Source organism: Anser cygnoides, chromosome 17, assembly GCF_040182565.1.
Source record: "Anser cygnoides isolate HZ-2024a breed goose chromosome 17, Taihu_goose_T2T_genome, whole genome shotgun sequence".
In the NCBI taxonomy this organism is placed as follows: domain Eukaryota; kingdom Metazoa; phylum Chordata; class Aves; order Anseriformes; family Anatidae; genus Anser; species Anser cygnoides.
This window is the reverse complement of record NC_089889.1, coordinates 7992071-8014586: the sequence shown is the minus strand read 5'-3', so window position 1 is coordinate 8014586 and position 22516 is coordinate 7992071. Positions and strand designations below refer to the sequence as shown.

Below are 22516 nucleotides of genomic sequence, written 5' to 3'. Positions count from 1 at the left end.
AGTATTTTCTTGGAGTGACTGCATGCAGGCAAGCACTTGTATCTACTTGCTTTGTTATATGAACCATATACATTTGCTAAGGTTTCACCAGACTGCTACAAACCCATAGTGTACCAACAGAACAGTCTGGGATTTACAAGGATATTGTGCATCTCAGAGCATAAGCAATTCTCACAACTGCTCTACCTATCCACCAAGATTTACCCTGCCTACTCAGAGGAAGTACACACATCCACCTGGTATTTTCATTAGAATTTCACGAAGTAAATGCTACAGACCCAGAGAGGGGTAAGGTTAAAGTTCAAATCTGGAATAACAGCTAATGTGATAACAAACTTTAAATACTTGACACAATTCTTACCAGATGTAGAAGGATTATCCTGCTCAGATGCAGACTCAATAAGAGAGGTAGAAGAAGCATTAAAGAGGTTAGATGTAGAAGTAGATGGCTGTGGTTCCTCATAGCAAGACTGAGTAGCTGATGGTGATGAGGTAATTTGGGTCTCATCATTACTTCTTCCTGTACTTGAGGTATCTTTGGTCACATGGCATTGGTTTTCTACATTAGCTTCTACAGTGAGGGGGGGAAAAAAAGGGGAAAGAAAGATCTGTGTGACAGTCACCACATCACGGCTTCAGAATTCCCAAGGAATCAAATTCTCTCAAAAAGGCTGCATTAGTTATTGGTGCTTAGCTTAGCTCCTCTTCTTGGGTCTTAAATTACTTCCTTACCTACTGTTTCTTGAGTTGCATCCTGTTTTGTGTTTAAGGATTCATAAAGATACGCAACATCTAAAAGAGATAAGAATATTAATCAGAATTTTTAACCAAAAAACAGCTAACCTTAATCTCACACAAGCAAATTCTATGTCCAAGTGGCTGCTTCTCCAAAGTGCCTGACAACAGAATAGGGACATGAGGGATCACCTCTGTAGTACAATGTTAATACTCCTACTTAGGAGGCAATTAGGAACAGCACAGCAAGATCTTTTCTTCTCAGGAAACCAGGCAGAGAGGCTTTTGTGTGAAGTTTAACTTGTGCCAGCCGTGGAACCAGAGGCTTAAACGTTTCTTAAACCTAAAATTGCTCTGTGTCAGAGCAGACTGCGAGTATCTTCAGCGATAATTCAGCGAAAGTTGTTCTTCTTATTAAGCTTCATTAAGCTTATTATTTCTTAATTCATTTCTCAAATCCTTCAATCCATTTTGTTTAGATTTGTGAAATGCATGAACTCAAAAAACAACAGATTTATGGCATGCTCTAAGTTTCATCGAGAAACTAACTGAGTATATATTAATAAAACCAACTGGAAAATATATCCCCATTCCCCCCCGATTTTATTTTTTTTAAACCAAACACTTCAAACTAATACGGTTTGAAAGATTTCCCTAACTTGCTACTTGTCACTGTAAAAACTGGCATGTCCATGACCTCTTTTATGGAGATTTGTTTCTACACGTCAACAAATTGTTTGTCTTAAAATGAAGTAATTCTGTTTTAATTATATTTTTTTCCCTTTCATGATTCAAAAATGACTAAGTATACCATTTAAAAAAAATATTATTTACTTACTGTTCTCTGGCTCATTTTTTCTGTAAACAACATAGATCACATCTCCAGTCTGTAAAGGGTATGTCTGCTTCTTAACCACTTTCAGTTTATTAATTACTGTTCCATTAGTACTATAAAGAGAAAGAAAAGATAACTTGGAGTAAATGTTTTCATAAATACCTAGGAGAAGGAAGGGAAAATACAAGATACTTTTCATGACGAAAACTGTTGTCTCTCAAAAACATTTTAAGAAAGGATCAAAAAAAACTTTTCAGAAACAAAACAAAACACCAAACCAACTGTTAGAGAGACAGAAGTTCAGGGCTATTTGGACTTCAGAGCTCATTTACAGCTCCTAGTAAAGAGATGGTAGCTGACAGATAGACAGACAAATGATCCCTGACATTTGGCCACTGTGTCAAAATAATTAGATGATTCTTTCTGTAGAAAAATCTCCTCCCTTTAAGTATAAAACAGGAAATATATGAAATCAAGACAAAGTAAAAAAAACATTATGCACAATTAAAAGATGAGTTGGAAAGAATTATTTTGGTATTTATAAAAGCTGCAAGACTCATGGAAGAAATTAAACCGGGGAAGAGGCAAATACAAAGCATTGCTGATTAATAGAGATCTTTGCTCTTTCACTGTGATGTTTTATATACAAGCTTTACAACTCAATCACATTATTCAAATACTGAAAAATTTCAGCTCAATTGCAATAAGCCTCTTTCAGGGCTGCAGCATTCTAGAACTTCAGACTTCTGCTATTTCAAGTCTCAGCAATGAGTACCAAATATGAAAGAACAGATCTGTTTTTTCCCCTCAGCAGAGCAAGCTTCTCCATGAAATGACAGCAAATCTCTGCTGCCACCTCCTGGTGGCCACCACTCATTCTCAGGACACTGCAGTCTTCAACTAGACCTAGAAACCTAGTTTTTCTAGAAGAGAGCAACAGTTACTTAGAAACTAGCACCTTCCCTTCTCCTCCGTATTTTTCCTTGAAAAAAAGCAACTTGAGCCTAAAAAATTCTCTTGTTATTTAGTAATATCAACAGAGAAAGAAAGAAAAAAAAAAGAACTTTGGACTGCTGACCTTTTCAGACACAAAGTCAAAAGCATTACATTGAAAAGTTAGAAGGGAAAGGAAGTCCTTTTGAATAACCACAGCATGTCTTGAACAAGATACTAGTTCTTCCTTTTTCCTATGCAACTGCTTTCTCTCTATATATGGATGAATCAACTAATCCAATATAAATAATAATAAAAGCGACTTCAGATGTCAACAAACAAAAATCTTCAGGTCACAACAATCTTTGCTCCATTAAAGAATCTTCAGGCTTCTCTTATAAGCAAAAAAACTATTCTGAGCTTGCCTTTTCACTTTAGACATATAGATGTTGAAGCCTGAAAGACTGGAGAACGAAAACGACAGCAGAACAGACATGTCACTAAAAGCACCAGAAGTTTAGCAATTAAGAAGAAAAAATAATTCTAGTCAGTCGGTTGGAAACTATATTTGTTTTTAACCTGACACTGATATTAGTGATACTATATTAAAAAGATGGTTATGAGGGGCAATAAGTCAAGTGAGGCATTCTTGGAAAAAAAATTATCACCATCATGCATCAGTAACCACTCATTCTTGGTCTAATGATGCAAGCTGCAGAAACTGCCACCCAGGACCCTAATTCACAAAGTAGCTACAAATATCCAAATCTTTTCAGTCCTGCACAGTTATACTGACATCCATGAGAACTAAGTAATTATGTAGTTTCTACGGATCCAAATGAAGTAGGAATAAATTGGTCCCACTTAACACAGAAGATCATAAGCTTTTCTCAAGTACATTAGCAAACTGAAGCAGTTGTCTTCATATCTCACAATTATCAAAGAAAAAAAAAATCCAACTACCCCAGATAACTGTGTTATTCTTCCACTTAGCATTTCCAGTTTCAGGGTTCAGTTTAAATGTTCAGAGACATTTAACAGATATGGCGACATACTGGATTAATTTTTGTATTTTTAATGAGACACACAATAAATAATGATATTTGCACGTTCCTCTGATGTTTCAGACTATAGTAAGGTCCTTATAAGTAGAAAATACAATGAGAATCCTAAATATGAAGGTCATTACTGTGGACTTATTACTGAATTTATTTTAACTGGCTGTATTTTTTTTTGATGTAGAGAAGAAAAAAAGGACTATCAGACATAAATTGTCTGAGTTGTGAAACAATGTCACGAAAGGTCCCAATGTCACCTTTCTAAAAAGGCGGAAAAAAAAAAGGCCTTGACTCAGTTCCAACACAGTTGATGACTTTACAGTTTGATTAATGAACTATACATTATCCAGGCTGTTATACAGAATTGATATGAACAACCACATTTCGCTCAGACGACGCCCATTTTTGAAGTAGATAAATGATCTGTATATTGGAAGATACTTTGGTATCCTTCCCAGAAAAATGACAGTCTATTACTTTCTAGTAATTACTGGTGTCCATCCAGGAAAATAATGTAATTTATGGTAAAGCTTATGGGTTAATAGTTTTAGAAGTTATTTAAGTGCATATTATCCTGAACACACTATAAACTGAAATTAATTTTGAATTTTAATAAATTACTGAAGCCCTTCTATATGGTATCGGTTTCATTTTTTTATTTATTTTACGTTCACAGAAATAGCTTGACTGCAGGATAAGTAGAATTTAGTAGAAGAAAGGACACCATTCTCCACTGAAGATCAATCTCTTGTTCCCCCACAGAAAGGGAATACCGGCTCGTCTGTCACAAGTAAGAGTTTTGTGCAAATAAACCTTTCCTGCTCTGAAAAATCACTTAATATTTAATCAGAATCCTGAAAACAAACAAAAAAACACATTAGAATACAACAAGAGAAGGTCCTTAGAAGTTACCTTAGTTGCTTTTTAAATTTCTATTTCAAAGAATCTTACAATTGCTTTTACTTACAGCAAACCAATGACTGCTTCAGCTGTGTTAGGTTAACTTGTATTTCTTTCAAGGAGTACCAAGCAACTAGGGCATGGTTTGGAAAATAAAGCAGAAACATACATCAAAAAGGGGTGATTCCATGGATTTTGTATCGTACTATTTGCTAACTCTTGGTTTTGTTATTTCCAAACTTCTGTTTACTCAATAATTAAGTTTTCCACACATTTCCTTCCACCTGCGAACTTATGGTAAGTCTTTCAAAAATAGATCCAAGAATGCTACCACAGAGATAAAAAAACATGTGGACAGTCAACAATGTGTTTAATGATGTTCTTTGAATTAGTTACAATAGAAAAACAAAGTCCACTCAGTTCAACTGTCCCACACCAACTGCCTCCTTCGATGCATTCCTTTTCACCAGAAAAATCTGAGCTTGACCACAGCAATGTTTCCAAACTATTTTCCACTTAGCAGCAGAAAAAGCTGATGCTGCAGTATTTTTCTGGGACTCTAGGCATCAGTATTGCCAACTCAAACATTCAAAATTCTTCTTCTTTCAGCCTGCTTGATTGTTTGGAACTCAGCTGATATTCAGTGCAAACATTGGAAGACCCAGAAGAGTGGGGTCTTCTGCAAGTAGTTACATTGACTCATTTAGTCTCTTCATTCAGCAAGAGGTAACTATGCTTCATACCAACTCACAGGCAATCAGAACACATGGATGACCTTATTCTTTTTTTGTTAGCCACACAGAAGTGCAACATGCATAAGCAGCTAACTGGTAGTACTCCACAGTATTGGAGTACTAATTTGACTTCGCTAGTTCTCTTCCTGCTGGCTGCACCTTTTGCCTGGGCTGGGTATGGGGGTGTGGGAGGGGAAGAAGGAAAGGTAGGAAAACTACATCATTCACAATTTCTTTGGCTTTTCTTATCACCATATAGGTCTGAACTACTTCTTCCAGCTAAACGCACCTGAAACAATGGATGGTTTTACAAACTTGGGTTTACAGCTGCCCTCTGAATCTACCACAGATTGGCAAACATGACCTGACCTGCTGTTTGAAATATCTGGAATTGTGGAATAATATTGGTGGATGACATTTACAAGCCATTACCTAGATGTCCTAGCTAGATCTGACATTTTTTCCCTGAAGTTTAGCATTTCATCCCACAGCCTCTTGCAGTACAAGCTTTCCCAACAGCCACAAACCATCAGGGATTTATTCAGAGACCTATCCTGTTTACTATCTCTAGCTACAACCTAGATGGGGAGAGGAAGTACACTCTTATCAAGCTTGTGGATGATACCAAAGTAGGGGTTATATTCAGTATATGCAAAAGTTGGGCTCTAGAGAGGGTGTTAGGCAGGCTGATGGGAACACCACGATGTTCAGCAAGGGCAAAAACAATGTCCTGCACATGGGATGGAATAACCACCTGCAGCGGTAAAGGCTGGGGACACATCAACAAGGGATCTTGGCGAATCTTATGCCTAAGCATGAGATCATGCACCTTGGACTTATGCCTAGGCATAAGTCAGCAGCATGCCCTGGCAGTGATGAAGGCCTACAGCACACTTGGCTGTATTAACAGGGCATAGTCGGATGATCAAGTGCAGTGATTATTATTCCACTGTGCTTGGAACTCATTAACCCACGTTTACAATATTACATCTAGTTTTGGGTAACCTAGTACAAGAAAGGTCTTAATAAACTTGATAAAGTCCAGCAGATATCCACTGAAATGTCCAGAGGGCTGGAGCACAATACCTATGAACTAAAGAGCTAAGGGAATTGGACTTGTTTTACCTGTGAGAAGGTGGCTTGGGGAGCATGGGACCTAATAGCAACCGCCCAGTACCTATGAGGAAGTTACCAAGAAGACAGAGCCAGGCTCTTTACTGAGGTAACAAAGATCATAAATTGAAACAAAGGGAAATGAAAAAATTGAAGTAGGGGACCTCCTTAGGCATCTTCCAAGCAGAACAATTCCATGACGTTCTGCTTTACTTGAGGAAACAAAAATAAATAGCCCATGTAAATACCTAGAAGTGAGTTCCTTTTAATATCAGCACAGCCTCTCGTTGAACAAGAGACAAACGTTTTGCTAAAAGAAAGATGTCAACTAAAAACATTTTTTTCAGCAAGTACACGATGCTAACCTTGAACTACCAGAACAATATATTTAACTGCATTCTAGTATGTTTGAAGAGGAAACAACAGATTCAGTATGATACCCTGTAAAATCTCCCACATTAAATTTTGTCTTTATGCATATACTTCACTGTATTTTGAACTGTTATCCTCATCTTTGGGTAAAATGCCTTCTAGACACAAAGAATGGGGGGAGCTGGCAGAAAAGTATTATTTGTTTCTTTATTGACTGCAGGGGCATGGCATAAAAAGAATGTGGTTTACAGAAACATTCTGAAGTGTCACAGATTTCTTGACATGTAATAAACCAGAAGCTTTCTGCAATTTTAGACAAAAAATCCTGTCAAAAATGAAGCAGATGAAAATTTGAAGGGGATTACAATCTCCGAAGAAATCCCCTTCCATTCAAATTCCATTTCAAATTTTATAAAGAATAACTAAAATCCACTAGAAACCACCCACAACCTCTGCAGTGCTACTTGAGTTCCACAGTAGCCTTAAAACTCTGCAGAAAATAACTTCACCAGCATAGCAAGTTCGTTGGCCTTCAGTATATGAAGAAGCATGTAATTAAATTTATATACTAAAAGTAGTTCCACTAAATTAGCTTTGCTTTTTAACAGTAGTTACAATGAGATATGTGCTTAAATCTTCTTACATTAAGAGCCTTAGTTCTCAAACCCTTAACTGAATACAGACACCATGGGAAAAAAAATAAATCATTCTGGTTAAACAAAAAAAAATAAAACAAATTTCAACAGTAGAAATCTAGCAAGCATCTTTTACTATTCAAGTAGATTGAATAGGCTTTAATCTGCATCTGACATGCCCACCACAACAGACAGATAACTACGCTGCCTGTGGTATACAGACTATTGATGTTTTGAATACCACAAAGATGTATAACAAATACAGACTTTTACTATTTTATGAGTTTTATTTGAGATCATCACTGCTGGTATCTACCTCCCTTCACAAGTACCTGAAATGAAGCACACTCATGCTTACAGCTTTTAAGAACATCGGCATCACTGTAATCATCTTTTTTTCCCCCCACAAGACTAAAGAAATATCCCATGGAACTATTACATCATCAGTATTTTTCATTAATTCCTTTAAAGAAGAAAAAAATACTTAGAAATTACCAAAAAAAAATCTAAAAAAAACCCCACCCCACAGATGCAAAAAGTAAAAGAGAGAAAAAGGAAGGAAAATGAGAAGAATTTACTCTCGATGCCTTGAGCAATACACAAGATTTTACTTCGCAGACTAAAGAGAAGACAACAACAGAAGTACACAGGAGAACCAACCTTGTATCTTCCAATGACACTTGACCAGATTCTTCATCCACTATGATTTTACAGTGATCTCCAGACACCAACTTGTTGCCAGGGAAAGATAAGTCACAACCTTAAAAAGAAAGCAGATTTTCCAGTGTGCTTAAAAATACACATTACACAGACAGATCAGCATTCTACATGGCTATAAATGCACAACAAACTGGCTCATGTACATCTGCAGTAGTTCAAAATTTCTACTGGCACATAGGCAGAAACATAGTCCATCTATGTGATACATAAATAAAGAAGCCCCATGTACTGATACACCTTTATATCAACCATTTCAAGATATTTTCATTCCCTTTCTTTCCCCACTCCCAGCCTTTACAGATGGAAATCATGTCACAATTACTCTGCTCCAGAGTGGTACCAATTCACAAATACTTGAGAAGCATTCAACCTAAATTCTAGAGGGATATGTCACAGAGCACCCAGCTCTTTTTCCACATCAGTGTAACGCTGATTGATTGGATTTAACTTCTGATTCATCCTGGTGTAGTGGGAAGAAGTAGTGGAACCCAGAGCTGATAAATTTCCTGCCTTTTTCTTTTGTTTGGTTTTAAATAAGAAAATATTCCTTATCTTTGTTGACAGTGCTGTTACATTATTAAAGCTGACTGGAGATTAAAAACCCCAGGACTGACTAAGATTTAGGGATATGCTGGAGAAGCGTAGTGACAATATTGACATGGTAGAGACCTTCCTCCCTACAGCTCCAGGGCTCTGAGCAAATCAAGTGTTTTTTACTTCCCTTTAACATGGACTGTTCAAGGCAATTCTCAAAGTTCCTTGCGTAAGACACTAATCTCTCTCACAAATGACTCAAAGGACCTGCTTCCAGGAAAATTAAACCCAAAAAATATGATTCTCTTTCACCTACTCACACTGTAGGTGCACTGTACCTCAGCTGACAAAAACAACATACCCAAAAGGAGCAGCCACTAATGCTGGTGACAGTTGTGACAGCTTATTGCTATCCTGCTCCAAAGACTCAGGGCACAGTCAACAGCTACAGTTAACTGTTGCACAACTTGCAACAACAGGAAGCACAATGAAAGCAAGTAAACTAAATTTTACTCAGAATCACGCCAGTAGCAGGAAAGCTCATTTGGAGCATTTTGTCCTTTCTAATGTTCTTGAAAATGTTACGAGTAATATTTACAAGCCAAAGCTTGTCATTCTCAGAGTCACTCATTTTATTGATCTATCAGTAGACAGGCACAGAAACAATTCAACTTGCAAGAAATCCAACCCTCATCTAGACTTCAATTTGAAGGATTTATCTACAGCTTAGATAATGTTAAGCAATCTAAATATATATTACCATGTGTAAATACATAAAACGTTTTTCCAACAACATGCTATCTGCATCACTCATAGAGTAATAACATCTAGCACTTGTTCAAGGCTATTGCTTTACAAAATGCAATTAGCTAAATAGTTTGATCTGATGGACAGGAATTGGAAATTAGGGTTGTCATGGCAGAGTAGAAAAAATTATAACACCATGGTGACAAGTACAGTAAGCATTAAAATAAGAGACAAATATTAATAGCCTTAGATGCAGAACATAAAGCTTTTACATCCACTCTGAGAAACTTTCTGTACTTGTTGGCAATCTTTATATAGCCAGAAGTAGCGTGAGCTTTTATGTGGACGTTTTCATTTCTGTGAAGCCCAAGCATTTTGTATTGCAGTTCCAACTGATTTTAACCACAGTAATGAAAAGGGAACCTAAGTAAGATTGATGCAGACACTCTTCTGAATCAACTATCATTTGTTCTTATTTGTACAAACTGTCACAGACGACCTAAAAGGCACAGTCACTTATAAACGTGCACATGCTGAAATCTGATGAAAACGAGAAAAAGGTCAGTGTAACACTTTCTCTTTGCACAGTGCCAAGGGGAACAAGGGACAGTCTGGGGAGCACCTCCGACAGCTGAAAGCGGCCAGACCCAACTACTCTCAGTCCAACGACTTACATTCCACCTCCTAATGCTTTAAAGGCCAGGAGGGGCTCCCTGCTGTCCCCTCCAACCCGCCCTAGCACAAGCAGCCTGTCCCACCTTTCTTCCGACCAATCGTCCATTCTCTTTTCAGCAGCAGGACGTGCGGCTCTGCCTCATCAGCACCCAGCCGGATCAGCTTCCCCCAGGGCTGCTGCTGCTGCTTGCTCTGCTCGCCTCCTTCCGAGCGCTCCATTTGGATTCACATCTGACAAAAACAAACAAACAAAGCGACCCCAAATCACACAGCACCCGGGGTGAGGCGGGGGGAGGATAGCCAGCCGGCCGGCCGCCCCCTTCCCCTCACGGGGGCCGGGCCCCGCACACGGCCCCTCAGCCCCTCGCCCCCCGGGGTCTCGCCGGGCCCCCTCCCTGCCCCCGCCCGCCCCCTTTTGTGCCGAGGCGGAACGCCCTCCCCGGGCCGCTCGCCGCCGCCTCGCCGGGCTCCGCCTGAGGGGCAGCGGGCAGCGCAGGCCCGCGCTCCCCTCTCCCCGCAGCTCACCGCCCCTCTCCCCTCCGCCCCGCTCCGAGGGGGGGGCCGAAGGGCGCCGCGGGGTGCCGAGGTCCCCCCCCCGGCTGCCCGCCCGGTGCCCGGCGCCCCGTCCCCTCGGCCCGGCCCTTACACCCAGCGCGGCGGCCGAGGCGGCTCCTGTCACCAGACATTGCCGCCCTCAGCTGATCGCCGCGGGGCGGGGCCCGGCCCGCCATTGGAGGCGGCCATAGAGAACGCACCGGCGGCGGGGGCGGACCTTCCGGCGCCCGACACCGAGCCGCGCCGGCCGGAGCGTCGCGTCTTCCGCGGCGCATCGGGGAGAGAAGCGAGACGGGGAGGGGAGGGACGGAGGGCGACGCCTCGGCGGACATCTTGGGTGTGGGCTGGCTCGCTAGGGGGAACAACGCAACGGGCGCCATCTTTGTTGAGGGCGGACCGAGGGTCTCACAGGGGGTCGGGCGTGCTGGCAAGCGGCTGAGCTCGGTCGCGGATAGTGAAAAATACTCGTAGCTTAACTCTTAGTTACTGAAGAGTTGGTAGTTAAATAAAAACATACTTGCAAGGGAAACCGTTTAGAAATGATGTTCACACTGAGGTGGGATCAGTGCCCTTTGGTGGGGTCTGTGCCCACAGCGGGGAGCCCCGGCTGAATCACTGGGGGAGTCCTTATGTACCCAAACCCAGGGCTAGCAGGGACGAGAGCAAGCAGCAGCGCTTTCCACACCCTTAAGAATCATCACCTTGCTCTTTGTTATCCCCATAACCTTCTCATTTTTATACTATGAAGAGATTGTAGCAAAGGTGGTAGGGTTTGTTTGTTTTTAAATCTTTGCTTTCTGCTGTGAGCATTGAGGTTGTAGCTTGCACCCTGTTTTAACACCCTCTTCTACAGTTGTAAACAAACAAACAACATAACTGAACAAAACACCAAGTGGGAGGTCTCATGAGTTCCCCAAGGGCAACCCTACCGGGCTGGCAGGGCCTGCCCTCCCAGCCCCACTGCACTAACCCAGCCTCTGTGGGGCCATCAGTCTCATCCTTGTTTCCCCAGGTCCTCTAATTCACCTTCCACCCTTCCATCCCGTTGGGAGCCACCTTAAGGTGCTAAACTGACCAAGAACAATTTACCTTCTCACTTGAGCACATGCTGCTCCTGCCTTAGGTCAGTCTGAAATCCTACGGAGCGGTGCCGTCTCCCTCCACCACGTGCTTGGTGCTGCCTTCACCCTCCAGCCTCACGGCTGTTACCTCAGGCAGTCAGCCCTCATGCCTGCCCACCAGCAGCTGTGTGTCCTCTGGTGGACACATCCATGTAGTCTGGAGCATCTTCCTCAGGGTCTCCTGAAAGATATCCTCTTATGCATCACTGCCTCTTTCTCTGAATCATTGAAGAACTTCACAAATAACCTAACCCCCCACACACACACACATCAGGTCCACAAAGGCTATTAAGACAGAAAGCACCTGAATTTAGTCCTTTCCTCCCCCCTTGCATAAAGAATTATCACTACTGCCCATTTGTTGGTCAGCCTGCACACCTGTCCCTTGTTTCTGTGTATCTGTTTCAAGTGTTTCCTGGGACATTTGTACTAATAGTACCATAATCCTCTCAAGCCAATTAGCGCCGCAAGTAAGATGGCCTCTTAGGCAGATTAACTGTTATCCTTGTGCACAACACCAGTAGCAGCTTTCTGGTTGTGAGTTCCTTCACCACATTCATCCAAGGAACTTGGACGGTTTTAAGTGCATCAAAATAGAGCAGGAGGAAACTGAGATACCCTAGATCTCACCAACGATTAGCTTCTTACATTAGTCATACAACCCAGACAGTTGCAGTGAACTCTGCCCCCGCCTCCCCACCACCCCCCAAAAAATTTGAAGTTTGGATTAAATCAGAAGGCATAAAAAAAAAAAAAAGAAGAAAAAGAAAACACACTGAAAACAAAACCATTTGGACTTCTTTGCTTTGATACTCCTACTTGATTCACAGGCTTGAATGATGAGACTTTGCTCTTATCTTAAGCTTTCCTGGAACCCCTGTGGATCCCCTTGGCCACGTGAACTTCACAGTGACATCAGCCTATGCAAGAAAGCCCCACATCTCTCTGGGTACAAGCTAAATAATTTTTAAAAGTGTTTCAGATCTGCAGTTTTAACTGATATATAAAGTACACTATTGCTTCACAGTTCTCAGTCGCATGGGCCCCAGTTCAGGAGAAAACATAAGCATCCATGTAAGTCAAAATTGATGCACGTATTTAAGAGCTTTGCATTACTGACCTTAGCCTATAACTCTTCCCTTAGTAATACTACTACACAAAATTGGTTCTTTGAGGCCTGCGCATTCCTCCAAAAGGATTGGTCTGTAAAATGCCCTGCTTACTTTCAACTTTGTCCTCACTGAGAACTAGTGCCTTTTATACACTTGAAGAGAGGCACATCAGTGAAAGTTACTATCACTCAAAAGCATTGTCACAGTGCTTCATTTTTATTACTGCTCACATTTACTAGTAATTTTTATCTCTGAGCAGCAGAGGAAAATACCAGCATATGGGAGATGTAACTGAAAGCCCAACAACCAAATCTTTTGTGTAAACCATGGCATTAGCTGAGGGAGGAAGTTGTTTTGTTACGCTGTGGCATAGAGAAAACGTATTTCCCAAATATTCCTGCCAAGAGATCCCTCTGCAATCACACCAAGGAATTACTGCACCTTGGTGATAGCACAGTGCAAGCGAACGATTGGTTCAACTCCTGCAGCTCTCCCATAGTATCCATGTAAAAAGACAGCAAGTGAAACATACAGCTAGCTTAACGAGTCCTGTGTGGATGGGAGACTCAATTAAAATTAAATTATACAACAAATTAGGTTTTAAATGCTGCGCTGCTTAGCCAGCCAGATAAATAATAATTAGAGATGTACCGATCTGCTGCTCTATGTAGTTGAACAGCAGACTGCTATAGCTGCCTTCAGTGTACACTGAGGACGTGTCCCTCCCTGCTCAGGGTGGTTTACATGACATTACAAAGAAGCCACCCCTGAACAGGCTGGTTTTGTACCAGTCACCGCCCAGAGCTGGGCAAAATGAACAGGAACTTTTTTCTAGAGAGTCTGTCTTTCCCATCTGTTCCATCAGTTAATGTTTCTTTAGCAATACACTCCCTCTCTTTCTTCCTTCTACACTCCAGGTCATTCTAAAAGGAATACACTTTCAGGCTCTGGACTGTGTAGGTATATTTTAATTTCAGGAGAAAAAGAAGCTACAAATATTATTTCCTTTTTGCCTACCTGTAGGGGTACATACAGAAGCTGTTTCAAAATGCTCCATGATACACAGATGGATACAAGCCAGAAACTGGCACCTTTGATAGTGTTTCTAGCAAAAGAAATTTAGGAATTCCTGATAAAGAATAACATAGATATCAATCCTATTGAAAAGGACGTGAAGGCAGCTAATCATATCCTACTGTAAAATTTCAAATGTATTTGTATTACATTAATGACTGGAGCTCTCTGTCACCCCGTGATAGATAACATGTGGAAAGACCGATGCTGTTTAATTTTCTCTACATTTTTTCACCACTGGCAAAAGTAATATTAAATTCTTAACAATATCAGATCTGGCAAATGCAACATGAAAAACATGCTATATAATTAAACTAATAATTGTGTGTTTTGCATGGAAAATAAAGATCTTCCTAACCCAGCAAGAGTAATGTTATCACAGCCATCTTCAATGGTGGTTTCCTACTGTTGGCTGCTTGTCAGCGGACAAGGAAAAACAACTTTGTAGGGCAAAAGAAAACATACCAAGGACAGCCTTTTTGTCAACCATTTTCCTAAATACTGATAGTCCAGTCCTGCAAATGATCAATGTTCTTCCCTTGATGTAAATGGGAATGCACTCTTAACATAAAGTGTTTTCCAGATCAGGCAGCCAGTCCCGGATCTCTGCCTTATTATGTGGTAGAGAAAGGAAGACGGCTAGAGGCATCATATGAGAAGGAAACAGGAAAAGGATCATTTGTGTTCCTTTTCTTACACTGTTTATCCAAACATCCATTACTGACCACTGCTTGTGTTTGGGAAATTTTTAATCTAGTGGAAACCAACATGACAATATCTGTGTTGTGACTTTCTCCTTTAGTCCGCTGAAAAGCCTTTGAATTTCCCATGAGTTTCAAGGTTAAGCTGCAACGAGTTTGGATTTAAGAATCTCAAAATGAAGGACCGTATTCTAGGCAGCAGGCCCCAGGAAAATGCAAAGGACTTTCCAGGAAAACAAACAAAAAACAACACACCAAAAACATGCATGCAGGAGCTGTTGAAACAATGCATTTTTCCAGGAAGAAGTCCCTTTCACCAGGGACAATGACTCAGCTTTGTTGCTGGGGTAGAAGGAGCAATGAAAACACTGCTCTGTGCCCAGCTGACAAACATAGATCAAAAATAATGCAATTATTGTTCACACTTCACAGGTTAGCTTGACTGGATGCAGGACTGATATGCAACGTTCACAGATCTCTTTAAAATTCCTTTGTAATTCAATCAGGTATTTCTTGAAGAGAGCAAAGTGGTAATAATTACAAAATACCTTGTTGACTTTCGTCTTTAAAAATTGCTAACATTCAGTTATTTTGTTCAATTGAAAGAGAATTTTAAAGCTGTGCCAATAGCCAATATGCATCTTAGAATTACTTACATCTTTTCCCCCCCCCCCCCCCCCCCCCCCCTTAAAGCCTGGAGTGGCAAAAGAGATACTTCGGCATTTTTCAGTTTCTGACCATGAAAATCTGTAGCTAGTTCACAAGCTCAGAACATTGTTTTTCCTGTCTAACAAAAAGTGATTTGACTTCATTAGCAAAATGGAAGTATTTCTTGCTATGGCCCAAGATACTGGTTTGGTCTGTAAATCCAGACACAGCCTACAGTGAGGTCTTTTCCCCCATTTTACCTGGAATAAGCCCATACTAGCCATGAGAATAAGTATGTATACCAATTCTTATGTATCTTGTGCCAGATTCAAGTTTTGTCTTGTCATAGGTGCCATTCCATTTTTATTTTTGAGCGTTTACTTCATGATGTTAAAGAAATTCTCCAACACTTCCACAGTCACAGTCTTAGATTGACATGTTTAGTCTACAGAAGAAAAAGAATGCACATATCATCTCAGGATAAAAAAATCTGCCTACAGAAAAATTGCATTAACATTTCTGCAAAGACTCACTCTGCATAGATAATTGGAAAACTGAAAGACTGGTTAAACAATAGATTTAATCAAAGGTGATTTTTAAAATATTTGCTTCCTGTAAGTGTTCTCAAACGTATTTCCTCCAGGGGGTGCCAAATTAACACCATGGGAAAGTAAAAATGTAGAAGTGATACACACAAAGGACATAACTGTCCACACCACACATTTCACTGTAGCTTGTGAGTGATACGCCCCCTCCAGCTGGGGCCAAAGACACCGCTGTTTAGGGTGAAATGTCTCAGCTGTTCACTCGTGAGCTTCTCTCGAGGAAGTCAGCAACAGTGCTGACTGGTCCTGCAATTAATGTCATGCACATTCCCTGCCAAGTTCAGATAGGATGCATCCCTTGGAAAAGAGCTTTGAGAGTGGCTGAATGGAGAAATACATCCATCTCAGCCTTTGAAAGAAAGAGACCTTAGGGAGGGGAGAAGTTACAGATGTAGTGACAGTTGCATGTAGCTTCAACCAGGTTATGAACAAGGGCAGAAACCTAAACACAGTAACTAAAATGACAAGAAAATCAGAAGAAAAGACATTCAGGAGTGTCATCAGGTTTTCTACAGGTCTGCAGGGAAAGTCAGCCCCAAGTAGGATGTCCGTAAATGTAATTAAAGCAGAGAAGTTTCACTGGCTCAGAGAACAGAGACCTATTGGACCTAATGGAACATCTCACCTTTTTCCTTGCTTTCTCTTAATGCCGTTTGCTGGAGAAGCATTATTGTTTTTATTTTGCATTATCTTCGGAGGCACAGGGTTACATGCCTCTTTTACACTGAGTTGACTCCTGAGGAAGGGAAGAGTGTATCTTCTACTGCCTGTACAGAAAAAGGTTCCATAACATCTTGTCTGGCTTATTGTTGGCACGGAGTTAAATCCATCAGCACTGGAGGATGGGAATAGGCCAGCATTTTTTTGTTGTTTTGATTTATTAAAAACTCCTGCTGTGGATATTAAGAGGAAATTGGCCATAATTCAAGAGCAGTGGTTCTGACGGACAGTGAGATGGAAGGTTTCATATTAAAGCCTTAGGAGGCCAAAAAGAAAATTGAAAATCTGGAAGTATCAGCTGATGGGCAGTATACTTTCATTATAAAGAACACCAAGCTCTATAAAATTCTTGGCAGGAGGGATACGAGTAGAATCAAAACAATGACCTTGAGATCAGTCTCAGGCTAGGGAACGGTAGGTTTACAACAGATGCCAAGTAAAGGAGAGTAAGAAGAAATGCGAGTCAGATGTCTTCTTCAACTTGGACCTTGTTCTGGACCCTCCTGTTCAGAAAAAATGTCCACATTTATAGTTTCTTCCACTGTAACAGACCAGATACATAACCTTGTCTCCATACATACATCTAGAGCTCTTAGCTACATTCTCTTCACTTTTGCATCACCGCTGCTGCATTATTATTTCCTGTGTTTTTAATCATTGGATGTCTCACTTGATTGTTTTTCCTAACCAGAGCCCTGCTTACCTCCCTACTTTGATTGAGCATTCTCTGTTGCAGCAAGGAAAAAGCTGTTTGATTCATTTCCAAGACTGACTGTGACCTGTGTCCATCTAGCCTATCATCTTCAATTCACTTTTATGAGTTCAATTCTGGTTGGCAACATTGCCAGTCTACAGTTCTTCTTGGTTACATTTTCAGACTACTACCATATGTGCTGTGGAACAGCTACAGGAAGTCATCATCCTTCAAAACTTTTTTTTTTTCCCCTGTGGTACCTGCAGAAGCACATATCACCAGATGGCCCAGATGGTGTTCCAAGACCATGGACTAATACATTGGCTTTATCTTATCTTATTGTTGTCTTGTACTGTTCCATCTGCCTTTCCCTGATACCCACTTTTGTCAGGAGACAAACAATCCTGACAACAATCTCCTGTTGTCAGGAGATCACCTCGGATGATCTTTAGGCCCTCTTCATGTTTCACACAAGCACTGAAACTCATACAGTAGAAACGTGGTCAACGCTTAGAGCATTCAGGGACTATAGTAATGGAAATGATTACAGCAGTCTTTCCATAATTCTAAGTGGGTGGATGTTGTTCCCCTCCAGGTCACTGACAGCAAAGTGATGAGCAGGAGAAGATGCAGTACCCCTCTTCTGTATAAATACAGGGGCTACAAAGGCTGAGCAGCTCAGCCTACTGCAGTGAGGAAGGTGTTTCCTACTAATAGCTGTCTCTCAGCCATTAGAGAGGTGTTGATGGCCTCTAAAATTGTGCCAGTTCTCCTGGGGCAGAAGAATATGGTGCATAAAGCAGCGCAGAGACAAAGTTGATTTATGCATGGGCTTTATCCCACATTTCCTCCTAAGCCTGAGCTCCATCTAAAGTAATCATATTGTAGATTATTTGATTTGGACTAGGCTTAGAAAAAACAAAGAACATGTATTACTTGATAACTAAAGCTCTGGAGCAACTTGTTACAATTTATGGGTCAGCTGGAATACCCACAGCTCCGCATCCAAAGCCACTGAGGCAGCAGGACAACATCGATTTTGGTGCACCATCACCATGTATTTTTTTGTTTATGCAAACGCTAGTCACTTAAACACCCCGTATTCAAGTTTGAAACTGTAAAGCACTGAAAGTCGCAATATCCCCAAAACATTAGCCTTGATGTTACTCATCTTATGGCACTCATCTATTGCACCAGTGTATACTTGGAGGAGCAATAGTTCAAGAGCTCACCTAAATCATTGGTTTCCAGCTCATGACCTGCAGAGCCTGGCAAGCCCATGGAAAACTAAAGAATCTGCATGAAGTGATGGAGAAAAAGCAAGTTCATGTATGCCAAACATCACTTTACATATGTGAAATTCCTAAAGGAGACTGCATTACTGCTGGAAAAATTTTTAGGGGTCTACAAATCAAAAAAGGCTGAAAAACCACAGACCTAAATCTTCTCCTGTAATAGCAAATGGCCTAGAACCATAGCAATATGAGAACTCGGTGCTAAGAAATAGCATGACAGCTACGCAGAACAAAATATCTGCAGCTTCTTACAGAGGAAAATGGAAGCAAGTAGGACTGACATGTCTGTATAGCTTTTGTAAATATTTGTTATCTTGTAATCAAGTAATCTTGACTACAAATTACTGCATGCAATGAGTCTGGAGATGGATGTGTTCCTTGTAGAGACTGATCGTTTCAAACCCTGGACTTCCACTAAGTTAAAAAAAAAAAAAAATCAGACAAGGACAATCCCTATTAAGTCGTCACAGAGTTGTTTTAGTAGTTTCTCTGGAAATAAGCTTGTTTCTGTGCTAATTTTTCTTCTGGCAGAACCAATTCATTCTTGGCCTTTACAAGCCAGTCTTTCACATTTGATTGAAAATTGAATTTGGGCCTCTGGGGATATCTGATGTCAGCCTTCCTAATGTAGTGTCAACATGAAGACGCAAAGAGATAAAAAGTCGGTTTCACTTAGAGTTTCCTTTTTCCAGGATCTAATCTGGATTTTCACTCTCTTTCACTTTTGCACTTTGGATCACTGCATCTTGTCTTAAGTCACATTAAGCAGGAGGGCAAGAGTATACTAAGCCAACCTCCTTGGTTTATAGGCAGGGTCACTAGCACAGCTGGAACACATACTTATACTTCATGATATCACCTCATAAAACGATCACATAGCAGACAAATTTTAAGCACATATTTGAAAAGCAGAAACTCTGGGGTCAGGGTGATGGAGACCAGAGGAAGGGTAAACGTAGGCTACAAGGAGAAATAATGAGACTCACTTTGCTGGAGGAAACGGTCAGACATTTGCATTTCAATAGAAGAGGTCAAACTATTTCATCCAATACAGGATGTAGATCTCTGCAGACCAAGCTAATACAATCCATAACATCTGTATTCTCTACTGTCCTTTTTAAAATGTGACATCCAAACTCTAGGTTCCTCCCTACAAAGACTTACATGATCCCTCCATGCTCCCTTTCTGGCCCATCATGCTCATGTGGAACATGTGAACTAACCAACTAAAGATGGGATGCAAAGGAAAGAGAGTAAGCATGCAGACTCTCTCAAAGGTATTAGGAAAAACTGCATGTAGACAGAGGACTTGGGACTTTCATAACACACAGAGAAGAGGACTGAATTAACAGTCCTTGGACAGTAAAAAAAAAAAGGTTCTGGACTTTTCCGACATATATGACTGCAATGATCAAGATTATGTCATTCTTTAGGGCAATAGTATACATTATTTTATAGACTGCAAGTCTACCAAAACAAGCACTAACAAAGTATCTTCTACTTTTGTGTGACAGACTAAGTTTATATATATATTTTTTTTCTTTTTTTCCAGAGGATGACTAGGAAGCAAAGTGTTTGCTGCTGCTGCTTATTAAGTGACACTCTCTGCATATAGAGCTAACTTAGGCACGACATAGCTTGTCTAGCAAATAGCATGACAGTGAGTAAATAGTGGTACAGCAAGTAGCATAAATTCATAATGTAGTGCCACACGTGACTTTCATATAATGAAGATTTCCCATCCATGCAGACTCATATACTCTTTTCCTGGAAGTGGTAAAATGCTATAACTGGGAAATATATATATATATATACACACACGCATGCACATTTACCAGCCTACAGTGCTTTCATGGTCCAACTACCTATAGACTCTCGCTCCCCACCACCACTACAGATTGGAAAGCAGAGCTGCTTTGTGCAATGGCTTACTCTTGTCTTGTTTAGCCTGTTAGATCTCACAAAGACAGTAGAGAAGATATTTTGTTCCAGGTCTCATACATGGTAATTGAGACAGGATGTTGTGTCACAGGTAGAAAATAACCTTTCTGCCACATTACCTAGCTTCTTAGAAAGGTAACGAAAATCCTCATTTCCAGTTGAGCTGTACAGCTACTCAGTTTTGCAGAGGACTAAGTTTTCCTAGGTCTTGTTTTCTCCGCTTACATCTATGTCTAACACCTTCTGTTCCCCTGCTTTCCCAGCAGTCACTGCCCAACAGCACACCCTCCCATCACTTCAACATCCTACACCAGCTGAGTACATGTTAAATAGTTGATGGGATTCAGCTGGCTCTGTCTGCATTGTAGCAAGATCAGGCAGTCATTTGAATAGTTTCTGGGTGTCAGTCTGGATATCCAGATCAATCCCTTGCCAGAAAGAAAAAAAAGCATCACATTTTTCATAGTGCTTTTCTCTAGTAACATTTCCTTCCTTCCATTAAGCGAATGTCCAGGGGAAATAAATGAATTGCTTTGTATATCTAGAGGATCTTGAAAATCCTTGATCCAGGCTAAGTGTGTAGGAATGAGAAAAATAACGGCAGAGGAAGAGAGGAAAGAGCTTTAAGCACAAACACTCAGATTGCAGAAAAATAGTAAAAGAGCTAGAAAATGGAGGCATGGCAAAAGAAAACAAGGAGAGTCCAAAATTATGCAACTGCTAAAGGGGAAAAAAAAAAAAAGAAAACTACAGAAGAACCTCATGTGGTAAAAGGAGAGTTGATGTTCAGCAAATGCTCAGAAATTTTAATACTGATGTGTAAAATTAAACCATGACAGCAGAACAGGCTTATCTGCAAGTGTCACGTTACTTCCCCTGGGATCATTACCTTCCCACTGGTGCTTCTGTCATATTCTCTCCCCCCCCCAATCTCACTTGACCTGAATTCTCATGATTTGACTCCATAATCCTCTGGTTTCCACTGTATGCACACAAAAGATTATTGTACAAAAGCAAATTCCCAGGGCCTTGGGCTTTGCTTTCCATTTAGTTAAAGAATTATCCTACAGTAGTTTAGGTGCTGGGAAACTTGTCCTGTAGATTATTGCCTACAGGGCAAATGCTGAGGAGGCTGCTAACGAGAGAACAGATGTTCACTGGCTTACGAGCCTTGCTGAATGTAAATGTCTTCAGCACAGTGCTTGTCAATAAGCCTCTGCCTAAGAATCACAAACCTGATGGACAAAATTCATCCCCAGTGTAAATGCATGGGCTTAGGCAGAATTACACTGAGGAGGAAGCTGGTCCTTGATCTGCACCAGAGAGCAGGAGTTTAAAACCTTGTACAGAAACTGAGACTGGATGTCATGAAAAACTAACACTTTTAAAAGAAAACTTGCCGCTTTCTTAGAGAAAAATGCAGCTATTAGATCTGACACAGCAGGCCTGAAATAAATAGGTTTCACAGAGATATTGGTATTGGGGGAAAAAAAAGATCCTATAGTAATTGTTTTGTGCTAAAATTTCCCTGTCTCAGTAAAGAGGTGTTCTGTTTACAGGGCCTGGGTGTCACCCAGGGGATGTTGTCTTGCAGCAGCAATTTAAGGGGCTGTAGGTGAAATGCTGCAGTCCTCTGAACCTGTGTAACTTCCAGCTCCCAAAGCATTATGTTTTCTTCCTGTCACCTGATGAGCCTGACTTTCGGTTGAGCTGAGGAGATGATTGCCATCAGCTGGTGTTTCTGAATGTCTTTCCCTTTATGGGATCTCTCAAGAGATCACGATGCATGAAGAGGACATTTGCCTTCAGGCCTTACCCCCTTCCACCCACCCCTCCTGTGGCAGCGGGCAGCTGACCTTGCCCTGCACCTCACCTTTGTGGTGACAAAGCTCGCTGTTGTACCTACTGGGCTGGAAAGCCATGAGCTCTCTGGTCACAGATTGCCACTTCCCTGTGCAATTTTAATAACTGCACTGTGCCACCAAGTTGCTTGATATAGTTTTCAGGATCCACTAATGAATATTCCAGCCCAGCTTGCCAGCTCTCTGCATCTTTGCCA

General features: G+C 40.9%; 1 protein-coding gene across 3 annotated transcripts in view; it reads right to left on the bottom strand.

The window, feature by feature from the left end:
• The window catches only part of CHFR (checkpoint with forkhead and ring finger domains), a 28629-nt gene extending 16852 nt beyond the window's left edge, over positions 1-11777 (bottom strand). Inside the window, exons 1-6 of one of the 3 annotated variants that reach the window (XM_013173499.3) lie at positions 11636-11777; positions 10075-10222; positions 7976-8075; positions 1574-1683; positions 733-792; positions 362-571 (exon numbers count right to left, since the gene is read on the bottom strand). In XM_013173499.3, coding sequence (XP_013028953.1) covers positions 362-571; positions 733-792; positions 1574-1683; positions 7976-8075; positions 10075-10210 — 616 coding nt within the window. In that variant the 5' untranslated portion in view covers positions 10211-10222; positions 11636-11777. Of the gene's footprint in view, positions 1-361; positions 572-732; positions 793-1573; positions 1684-7975; positions 8076-10074; positions 10223-10637; positions 10826-11635 lie in introns of those variants that run through there. The other 2 variants (XM_048063741.2, XM_048063740.2) reach the window with 2 other exon arrangements.
• Positions 11778-22516: the final 10739 nt, after the last annotated feature.